General features: G+C 34.2%; 1 protein-coding gene across 1 annotated transcript in view; it reads left to right on the top strand.

Annotated features, from left to right (window-relative positions):
* Positions 1 to 644: 644 nt before the first annotated feature.
* Utx (Utx histone demethylase) overlaps positions 645 to 11,980 on the top strand; it is a 48,081-nt gene continuing 36,745 nt past the window's right edge. Inside the window, exons 1-5 of the mRNA XM_089837679.1 lie at positions 645 to 849; positions 962 to 1,028; positions 1,099 to 1,438; positions 1,525 to 1,577; positions 1,652 to 1,710. Of these exons, the coding sequence (XP_089693805.1) occupies positions 773 to 849; positions 962 to 1,028; positions 1,099 to 1,438; positions 1,525 to 1,577; positions 1,652 to 1,710 (596 nt within the window). The 5' untranslated portion in view covers positions 645 to 772. The remainder of the gene's footprint in view (positions 850 to 961; positions 1,029 to 1,098; positions 1,439 to 1,524; positions 1,578 to 1,651; positions 1,711 to 11,980) is intronic.

The raw sequence follows: 11,980 nt of genomic DNA, 5'->3' as shown, positions 1-11,980 counted from the left end.
AAAGTGGGTTACCACTAAATTTACCAGTGTTTCAATTTAGAAGAAAAGTGGACTGAACCAATAATCTATGAAAAAAACCGGGCCAAGGAAGGACCTCTTGTGTGTATGTGTGTATTTTTGGGTATACTCGCTTTGTTGATAGTAGAAAAGTGGGTACCCTTACTACCCTAACCTAGCTTACCCCATGGAAGTCCTGAGAATCTGGAGTGTCACTTTATGGAAAAGAAGGCCACCTTTTATAATCGTTATTTGGTTAAGAGGAAAGAAAAGGTTGCCTTAGGAAAAACCTTAGATTAAGGTTTCTTTATCTATATATTATTTTAAGAAATATCTCGCGTATTTTTCAAACTGGGAAAATTTAATCCCCTTTTCAGTCTGCCTGGAGTTTTTAGCAAGGTTATTTTTATGTCAATAGAATGGATTTTTCATGTTAGGTAAAATTTTAATCCTAAAACTTCAGATCTACTCAGTCTCAGAAAGTATTGATTTTTGAGGCCAAGGCCCAACGTTAAATCTCCGTCAGAAATGTTTTAAGACTTGGCGAAATTTAAAAAACGCGGGAAAACTGTATAAGGCTTCAAAATATATTTATCCAACTGAACTGAACCGATGTTGATGGGAAACAGCCGTTGGTGTCTCCGTAGTCCGGACCTTCGGGGGAAAGCCCACGGAAAAAATCGCCATGTCGATTTTCTGTCGCGCCTTGGGTTTAAGTTTCTACAATTAAAATTAATTAAATTAATATTGTTCGTAATTAAAGGAATTATTGAAAATGATAGTCGAGCCCGATGATAATTTAAACGCGTCTTTAACACGGCAGGACTTGTTAGTTTTATCACAAGTCGATAGGTGCGTAGTAAAGTTGCAATGATCTAAGCCTTGGCTCAAAATTATTATGGCGCGTAATCGAATTTAAGGTAATTTTAATTGTAATTAATTATTTTTAAATCTTTCTTTTCAGCCGACTCTATGGATTTTTAAAACTAGACAACCCGGATGGTGCTAAGAAGAAGGATTTGTTAGTTAAAGTAAGTTTTAAATACCATTTTTGCATTAAACTGGGATGAAAATTTACATATTTAAACTTTTTTTAAATAGGCTATCAAATTTTTGGAACAATTTTTATTGGAAAATCAAAAACAGAAGAATAATGGCAATAATCAAAATTCAAAGTTCATTAAACAACAACCTGCAATTCCCAGTGTTAATTCCTCAAATCTTTCTGGTAATCAAAGCCAACCTGGAGTACAAAATGATGCAACGAAATCTAGTGAAACTGCAATTGCGGGAACTATTAGTAACAATCAAAGTGTCGCGAGTGTGAATTTAGAACAAAATAGTGATGGAAAAAATACTAAATCATGTTTAACAGACCTTTATCCAAGTGTTTATTGCAAATTAGGCCACTTTCATCTATTATTAGATGACTATGAAAAAGGTAAGGGTCAAATATAATTATAATAATTATTGATAAGAAATCATTAATTAATAATAAGAAATCCTTAATTATATATTTAATTACAGCTTTATCAGCATATCAACGTTACTATAATCTTAAAAAGGATGATTATTGGATTGTAAGTAATAATATTGTTTTTATTAATTAAGGATTGTAAATAATTTTAATAATTAAATATATTAATTTTTTTAGGATGCCCCATTTTTATTTGGATTAGGATTAGTTTATTTTCACTTCAATACACTTCGTTGGTGAGTGAAATAATTTTTTTAGGGGATTTTTATTTTTAGTTGAAGGGACTCTAAATAGATGGCGGTACGTGATTGCTTGAATTATAAATATGGCGTTTCTAAGTTAAAATGATAGATGGCGCTAGGGTCGCCATAAATAGATGGCGGTACATGATTGCTTGAATTATAAATGTGGCGTGTTTCTAAGTTAAAATGCTAGATGGCGCTAGGGTCGCGATGCGTAGTTTAATGTCGGAATCAATAAGGCGGGAAATAGAAATTGAATGACCTTGAATTCCCGCTTTTACCTTTAATTATGGAAAAACTTGAATTTTCTATTGAGAAAAATTCAACTTAAATTTGAAACGTTTTTTGCTAAGAAATTACCCAACCTCGTATTAAAAATAATTATTGCATTGCAAATTTGAAATTAGTAACCTAATGAACTTGAATAAGTCCGTTTAATTTAATTTTTCTAAGAATATTTATCTATCTTATCTTAAACAAGGGATTTTACTGATGTTAGACTTAGCTCGTATCTATAATGATACAGGATAATCATTGCAAAGAGGTTCTTAGAGTTTCGTTCAGACTGTAGATTATTTAAATTATAATATTCTCGGAATAATAAGGCCTAGAAACAAATGTCTGGTAATATGAACGGTTCCTGTCTGAAACTGCGTTTGTGACAACCCCCACCCCTCTTTGCTGGCGCCTTAATTCCCGCGAACTTGTTTTAAAATAAGGTTCAGACTCTTGGTTTCAATGCGAACTTAACCCATATTTTCTCCCACCCGTTAAGAATGGTACCATCTTTAGGTTGGCCACCATGAATTCGTAGACCAAGAGTCTCCTGCCTCTGGCAGCCCTGTTAGTTGCCCTTTCCCAAAATTTCTCTTCTCAAGAAAGAGGCCTCGTATTTGTAGCCAGGGGCTATGTGCCCGACCCTCTAATCTTTCTAAAAGAAACTATTTTTTCTTCTATTTTTCTCCCTCGGTCTTTCTAAAAGTTCTTACCCCTGGCGATTTTCTATTTTTCTCTTAAAAACCCCCGAAAAAAAATGTATGATGTTTCTAAGGCGGTCCAGAGTTTTTTATAGCTGTTGCCATACATTCCTCCCACAAGAGAGAGAACAACCGAAAGTTACAAAACTAGAGAGATTGGTAAACATTTTTTGAAGTTTAACAAAGAATTAGGCTTAACTTACACCCCAAAATAGTAAAATAGGCTTAGGAATATCCAATAATGGGTTAGAAATCAATTGAAGGTAAATATTTTGATATTTGAAAAGACTATTGTGATCAAATTAGGAAAATAGAACGTCTGTGATAAAGTTTGATCAATTTCATTTCATTTAAAATATACGCAACTTTAATCAGTTATTTACAGTTTTAAAAAGTAGGCCAAATTAGCCTTAATGACATTGCGTAAAACTTAAGCCTAATGACCCCTATTCGTAATAATTTCCTATATTCAGCATCCCCCAACAAGTCCCATAAAACACTTGACACTTACTACGAGTAGACAAACGTAGGCCTTGTTATGATTTTTTATGGCCAAGGCTTATGGGAAAATCGCGGCCATTACACTAGTAACACTACTGTACACAGAGGGCCGGAGAAGTAGTACGCGCATGCACGTGAACTCCCGCTTTCTCCTTTCAAAACGTGCTGCCAATGTTACTTATTATTAGGGAAAAGGGACTAGAGTATAGTGTTAAGCCTTTGCTAGTAGTGTAAGGTGTCTTTGGTTTTGCGTTGCGTAGGGAGGGTGGGATTTGGGGAGGTGGGACGGTAGAGGTGATGCCGCGATCGACAGATGTGAAGCCGGGAGAGCGTGAGAAGCTTGGGGGTTTGGTTTTCGAGGTAGTGAACGATTTGTTTTCGAAGGGGAGAGAGGTGTGTTGTTCGGCTCGGTGCTCGCGAAAGAGAGAGAGAGAGAGAGAGAAGAGAGATTTTTGGCCTGAGCTTTTTTAAAAGGCCCGAATAAGGGGGGAAACTACCCTTTATAGTCTATTTTTTACCATCAAAAATACTACGCCGGAAATTGTCAATCGGATTCGGAACTTTCCCCGTCATTGGTACGGTTGTTTACCGCGGTATCAATCGTCGTCCGTGTGGAATTTAGGCTTAGTCGCGTAGACAACTATAAAGTTCGGGAGTTTTTATATATGAACGGATTACAACGAAGAAAACGAAAGATATATATATGGAAACGAAATCCGTCCGCTTAATTAATTTAAAGTTCTTTATAACGAAAAACATTTAAACATCCCGTGTGTACAAGTTCGTTACCGAGGCTTAAAGAAAAAGCAACAAAAACAGAAAGGAAAAAAATAAATAAAATCAACAACACTGGCTGGCCTTGTGACCTTTTTTAATTTAATTTAAATTAAGTAAGTTATTTATTTAAATATTTATTGTTTGATGTTTCATTATGGGGAATTGTCGTAAGAAGTTGAATTTGAGTTAGGCTTAGCGAATTTTTAATTTTTTAAAAGTTTATTTTACGTTAAGCCTAACCAGGGACGCATCACGAAAGCGAAAGCGAGCGTCTTTTGGGATAATAATACATAATAAAATATATTGATCGTGGTTGTGCAACGTTACGTAAATGTGTTTGTAACTAGAGTAAACACAGCAGGATCTGTACCGTAATATTCGGTTTTTACCGGCGGTAATACACCGCCTGACAGTTGACTTTAAAAGCTCGCTCGCGTGTTTGTAACTAAGCCTAATGAGTTAGGGAAGGATGGGGGAGGGGTGGCAACAGGAAGTTGATATATATTTTTTTAACCACCCACCGTAAAGGGAACAGTACTTATTAATTCTTAGGTTTATTTCGTAATAAACAATATTTACATAAATAAAATACGCGGGAAATGAAGTGAATCCGCTAATATGGGTATTTTTCTACTCATACTTGTATCTTATGTTTAAATATTACTTATTAGTAGGTATATTATGAATTTGGGGTGTTGGTAAGATCCAGGAAGAGTTAGGGAAGCTGCACTGTGTTGAAAGTAAAATTTAAATCAGATTTCGCACAATATTTTTATTGAAAATCGGGTATAATTCAATTTGAAAATTAAATTAGATCACTTTAGTTTCAGATATTACTAATATCACACGCTTGACATACATTGTTATCATCATTAAAAAATATTTTAGTATAGATTTCAAGTAATCCATACAATATATCTGCCTCTTTCTCGTCGCTAGCATTTTTTCCCCATGCCATATATATATATATATTTCCTCCCCTTAGTAGTTCTTTGTCCTCTAGCGTGAATGTGTACTACCGAGTTGCATTTGGCGCATCTCAGTTGGTCTGTCTTTTAAAAGGATGGAACGGACCGATCCCATTTTATTCCTTGGAGGGGTGATACCAACTTCAAACCCCTGGAGAAGAAATAATCTTTATATCCAATAGAAAGGGATAACGCTAGCCTATTCCAAAGGGATTTTATTTTTTAAATAAATTTTGGGTTAGGTGAGGAACTTTTGGGGTTTGGTTTGGTTGGTTCTCTATGAGAGTGTTTTCTCCCATGGGTTCCTTTTTTTTTTGAGACCGGGACAGGAAGTAACCCACCTGATGATGCTGGCTGCTGACGCCATTAACACTCAGGCAGCTGGTTGAAAAACGGTTTAGGGCTTCTCTTGTTGTTATTGAATTTTTGACTTTTCCTCATTTTCGTTCATTATTTAATAGACTTATTTTGTCGTATATTTTATTAAATAGAGTATGTCAATCTAAGATGTTAGTTGTAGAAGGGGATAATAGAAGAAGGGTGACACTCTGTATCCTCTTAATACTTTAGTTATGTAACGTGATTCTTCCCAGGCGAGGGACCCTTTTTTGTTTGCTCTCATGCTCACCAAACTTATTTGAGATGGGCATCGCACCGTGCTAGGGTGAATTCTATAACTGTTTGGTATTTACTAAATCCTCAGTAATCAATTAACCAACAAACCTTGATTGTCATGACGTGGGACAAAAACACACAAGCGCATGCGCCTTGGAAATGAAATAGTTTGCGATAATAGAGTAATGATGAGGGAATTATTTATCGCGTATGTGATTCAGTTTAGTAACCTTGCTCCAAATGTTAATCTCCTGATGTTGGGAAGAATCGCTTTGTGGTACACTTCTCTAGGCTCGAAGAGAAGTATTATATACTTCTGGTAGTAGGGGCTGCCACAAAATCAGGGAAAAACCTGGAAATCTTAGGGATTTTGAGTCAATCATTGCAACCAATAAAAAGGCCCAGATTATATTTGCTTTTCAAAACGTGTGGCACTGTTTTAACTCCAATAATACAATAGATTATGTTATCCAAAGATATCGTAATAATTAGGCCTCTCAACTTGATTCTACATTATTATCTTATCAATTAGCTTATTATTTCGTCATGAAATTCTTTATCAACACACCCTTAAAAAAATTAAGGGATACGTTATAAAGTTCCGTTTCTAATATTACTTACTAAATTTAGGCGGCTTCGCAGGTGTTTTACCGTACCGTTACGTTATCTGTCTGATTGTGATATAGGGAGCAAATGCAATACGCAAAACTACTTTCTTCTATACGAGGTTTTATATTACTTATCCATGCGCTTAGTATAAAACTATAGTTTTAAGATAGATATATAAAAATATATTTTTTTCAACAAAGGGGGATATATATATTCTTTATCTGAAAAACATCTGCCCTGATTATTTGGTTTTCTTTTTTATATCTGAAGTATAATATTTATAAAATTTCGTATACTCATTTTATTATAAGATTTAGAACGGAAATATATACATATACATATATAAGATATATTTCTTTCTTGATATATCTTTGACATCCACCGACGTAAGAGGTTTTTGATAGTCGGTGAAAAATGATGATACCTCAGTCCCTAATATATCATTTTTTATTTTTATCTATTTTTTTTTTAAGTTTACCACTAGTTTCACCTGCTACCCTTAGGCAATGTCTGTGTTATCACTTATCAGGGGTTTTATCATGAATTTTGGTTCATGAGTGATAGTTGATATACCCCTGAACGTTGCGCATTTAATAAAATGATATATGTTACTTTATTTATTATCACGCAAAGTTTTATAATTTTATTTTAAGTAGAGGTGGTGGTATATTGAGAGCGAAATTTATAAAAATTTTTGGGCGGGAAATACGCTAATTGTTTTATTAATTAATTTATCAATGTTTGGCGCAAACTTATGCTTTAAACTAGGTTTATTTCAAGCGAAATAGATTCAATTGTTTTTTGGCGGGAATATAAGCACGTGGCTGATATTCAGTTGCTTTTGGCGGAAAATTAGCACGTGGCTTATATTCAATTGGGTTTTTTGGCGGGAAATAAGCACGTGGCTGATATTCAATTGGATTTTGGCGGAAAATAAACACGTGGTTAACAAAAAACAGTAACTGTTAAATTGATTTATTTCATTATCATTGTGTAAGTTTGACTCAAAGTTAAGATTTACTTCCCCGGCATAAAAATAAAATAAAAAATTATTTGTGATTTTTGCGGGAAATAAGCACGTGGTTTTGAAAAAAATTAAAAAAACTTTAAATCAATCTAATAATATTATTTTAAATTTCAAAACAACTATTTCGACATAAGTTATTTATTATCCACCCCCTACTTCAAAAGAAAAAGAAAAACCCAGTTTTTATTTAACCACGTGACTTTCTAGTACACGTGAGGTTTTTGATTTATATTAAGTTGAATTATTCAGGTTTTTTTTGCCGCATGTTTTATCTCTTGCATACTAGAAACCTACCTTTTCATAATAACTAATAGTTTTTGGAAGCAAAATATGAAAGTAGTTGGTCACGTATTACTCCGCCATTATAAAAATAGTTCCTGCCCTGAAGATGAGACATCTCAGAGTCAGAGAGCAGACGCTTTTTCTTGCTTTTTTTCCTTCCATGAATGAAAGATGTTCTATAAAATTTAAAAAAAAAAAAATTAATAAAAGAAACTGTAGCAGATGGTAGACTGACTGTATGTATGTTAGAGAAAAAAGCTGGCAATCCTGCATGCCACGTGCCAGTTTTATATATATATAATTTAGCATCGTTACTAGTCTGTTTCTTCGTTATTTTTTTTAATTTGATTTCATTTTATTAATAGAGGATATGAAGTTTAATTACTATTCCACGAGTGGTTATAAATTTTTAATTTAAATCTTATTTAGTATTAATTACCCCCTACCTTTTTATTCCGTATATTGAACATATGGCATGATTGACCCCCTATGACCTCTACCCTCTAAATTTATAATGATACTCTTAAATTAAAAAAAAACACGTGGTTTTTATATTTATAACGAAATAAGTAGACAAATTCGTTTATTACAAATAGTCCTGGTCCATGTTGAAGTAACGCCGCCGATACGGCGGTCGCTCATTTTCGGCGGCGAAACCTAGCGCCATTTTCGGAGGTGCAATGCTGCCAGACACATTTCCCTAGTATTTTTTGGACTGATTGTCGTCGGCTGCTATTCATTCCGTATTTGGACACAGAACATCCCTAAAGGTTAATTTTTGTTCACGGAAACTTTAATTGGCTTAATTTCAATACTATTTAATTAAATTGGAAACCTCAATTTCTAAATGTGGAACAAAATATAGTAAAAAATTAAAGAATAAGGCTAGCACGCTGCCATTTTATAATTGTGCCCTGCAGTTCTCTCAATTATGAAGCAGACGATAATCAGTTACCAAAACCACGGCCCACCCGCTCACGGACGTGATCGAGTTAGCTATGCGAATAAAAATCCCTCTCTCCGTAAATGGCGGCCGATCACGTGATTTTATTTTTCCCGCGGAAAACGCCGCGAGATTCTTGAGAACTATGCGGCGCTCAAATGGACCAATACTATAGAGAAACTAACACACTGGGATGAGGCCATCATTGGGGTATTTTTCCTATCGCCAAGAACCTCCGCCAGAGGCAGTGCGAGTTGGTTAGCCTCCCTCTGCGTGTAGCGAACTCCACTCGTCTGGCGTTGCCTGTCTCACTCCTGTGTGTTGGTTTCTTTGTTTGTTATAACAGGGTTCATAGAACTTTTGGAAAACAAATTTTCCTGAGATTTCCAGGTTTTCTCCCCATATATTTCCCTGAGTTTTCCAGGTTTTTCCCGCATATGGGGTATCCTATAGGACTATTACATAATCAAAGAACATCTCCGTATCTCTAATATAACCAGAGTTATGAGCCTCCAAATTTTAGTGTAATGTTAATCCTATGGAGGGGGTATGTTTATGAACATTTTGCTTAATTACTCGGCCCCAGTTTGAGGCAAATTTCCCTGATTTCCCTGAATTTTACTTAAAATTCTAAATTTCCCTGAGGTTTTTGTCAAATATTTATTTCCCTGATTTTTCCATTTTTTCCCTCTTTTCCAGGTTTGTATGAACCCCGAATAAACTAATTTGTCTGTTTGACCTTTACATTTAACGGACTAAAAGCTCAAATTTCTAAATGAAAAAAAAAAAAATTCGTAGAAAGGGGGGAGGAATTGTACTTATCCCCTTTAGTGAAAAACGATATTTCTAAATGATCATTAAGAAGTAATTACACCTTATTCCAATTTCCTCTAATTAAGTATAGGAGTTACGAAGCTTCTCGTATTACGTTATATATACCTTCTTTGTGGCGAAAACCGAGAACCGTGGTATTGAATTTCTAGATATCGTGTTTAGTTTCAATTTGTCGCGATGTAGAAATGAGGGTTGTTTTTTGCCTGCAGGGACTTACGCTAATTTACTTGGGGGGACCGGAACCCCCCCCCCCCCCTTATGTCCAAAAAGATGCGTGTCGTGCGTCCTGTTACTAAAGATATACGGATATTCAGGTTTTTTTTTTGACAGTTGCGACAATTAATTTGTATTATTTTTTTCTTTCAAAATTGTTATGTAATGATTAGTTAAATATTTTGAGGGTTTGTGTAACAAATTGGTGACATTCGCAGCCCCTGTAAATGTGTATCCTGGGTTGATACTGGTCAGGGAAGGCCTGGGAAAGTCGGGGGATTCCCAAATGGGCCATAAAGGGTCACTGGGTCAGGGAATTTCAAGAAAGTTAGGGAATTGGGTTTAAGTGGCTAAATATCTGCGGTTCAATCATCCCCAGCTATCGCAATGTTTTGCGTTAAATATATTGATAAAATGCGATTTAAACGGAGTTTAGTTAGAACATTGACAATGGGGCCTAAAATGTCAGGGAAAATTGTAAAAGAAGGTCAGGGAAGGCCTGGAAAAGTCAAGGAATCAAGAATCTGACTTTGAAGTTTCATGGCAACCCTCCTTGATATCATGAACTGAATTTTGAAATTAACATTTTGTCCCTCACACGTGGTATTTCGAAAATAATGCAAAAATTTCATGATAAAATATTTTGGGAAAATAGAATTTTTGGTGAATAAAAACCCGAAGATAAGTAATTTTTTTTAAATAATTGATGATTTTTTTTTTTTTAAATCATCTCTCTAAGCAGAAAAAATTCAATATCTGGTACTTCAGAATCAGTCATTTAATTTTGTTCACTTAGCTTTAACTTTTTCGAGTCTTTGACTCTTCTTCGTCCACAAAGACAGTTTGTTTTATTTATTTATTATGGATGGTTTGAAGTACATCATTTAGAAGTATCTACTCGTGTAATATAGGGGCCTAGAGGTTAAGAAATTAGCATTTTAAAAACGTCTACGAAAAGGTTCGGAGATATTTTTTAAACGGTGAATATTGAATTATGAATATTAATGTATTATTGATACATATTTCATGAAGGTGTTTGAAATATGGTTTACTAATTAATTATTTTATTATTAAATAACTTAACATGAGCGTGGGAACCATCCAAAAATATTTAGGTTATGAAATTTATTTATGATAACCGTGGGAATATTTTTATTATTTAGTTTGTACATTAAGTCTGCTTAATATAAGATAAGACATTCCTATTTAATTAAATATTAAAATTAATCAGGATTAAATCTATTTAAAAAAAGTAGTAAATAAAAACAATTTGGATTGGATGTCACGTAATTTGAGAATTTTTCCTAAATTAAATTTGAAAATAAAAAAAATGGTTATTAGTAAATAGAGTATAATTTATTGTAGATTTCAGCCAGGTAAAGAAAAGGGTCAGTGACTTCAGTATACGCTTTCGAAAGGATAAAAAATAGCCAACGCCCCCCCCCCCGCCCGCTAAATAATAACACGCACAGACAAAAGAGGGTCAGCAGAGCGTTGAAAAAAAAAGAAATAATAAAAAACACGTTCATTATGACGTGATATAAAGTTTCCAACCCAAATAAATATCTCTGGGAGTTAAAACTAACCACTCCCACTCGATCATAAATGAATTGAACTGAACCGAGTTGAACTGAACCGAGTTGAACTGAAATCAATTAGTTTCCTTTAACCAAATCACGTTAATATTTATTTATTATTGGTTATCATCAATGATGAACTGAACCGAGTTGAACTGAAATCAATTAAAATTTCCTTTAACCGTGTTAATATTAATTTATTTATTATTGGTTATCGCCAATTACTAGTGACGTATTATATTTTGTAAATAGCTAAAAACTGACCACTCCCACTCGATTATAAATGAACTGAACAGAGTTGAACTGAAATCAAATATAATTTCCTTTAACCGTTTTAATATTAAATTATTTAATATAGGTGATCACCAATTACTAGTGACCTATTATATTTTGTAAATAGCTAAAAACTAACCACTCCCACTCGATCATAAATGAACTGAACTGAAATCAATTAAAATTTCCTTTAACGTGTTAATATTTATTTATTATTGGTTATCACCAATGATTAGTGACGTATTATATTTTGTAAATAGTCCTGACCAATAGCGAAGCAGTGTAAAGAAATTTATAGATATCTTTGAGACAGGGGGGTAGAAAAATTAGAGGGGGGTCGAAATTATAAGATTATATCACTTTCTTTGGTTTTAAATTCTTCCCCAGGCCTCTTTCTTTACGTTATGTATGTACGTACCTTCGACGATTAGAGCAGACGACACGTTAACTTCGTTCCTATGTTTAATATTAAAAGCCAAGGCTTAAGAGGTTTATTCTTTAGTGTTAGGTTAACTTGACGGATTTATCTTCCCAGGACGTTCACCTCCGGGTAGAGAAAAATCCCTCCCAAGACATCATCATACCTCCCATTTCTCTCTAACCTCCTCATACCCCTCTTTTTAAAGATTTTTCTTGGTGCGCATGCGCTATATGCATGGATGAAGATT

The sequence above is a fragment of the Phalangium opilio genome, unplaced genomic scaffold (genome assembly GCF_054372755.1).
Source record: "Phalangium opilio isolate 3A_F unplaced genomic scaffold, DU_Popi_V2 ptg000045l_1, whole genome shotgun sequence".
NCBI lineage: Eukaryota > Metazoa > Arthropoda > Arachnida > Opiliones > Phalangiidae > Phalangium > Phalangium opilio.
The sequence above is the reverse complement of the archived record's forward strand: the minus strand, read 5'-3'. Positions and strand labels throughout refer to the sequence as shown.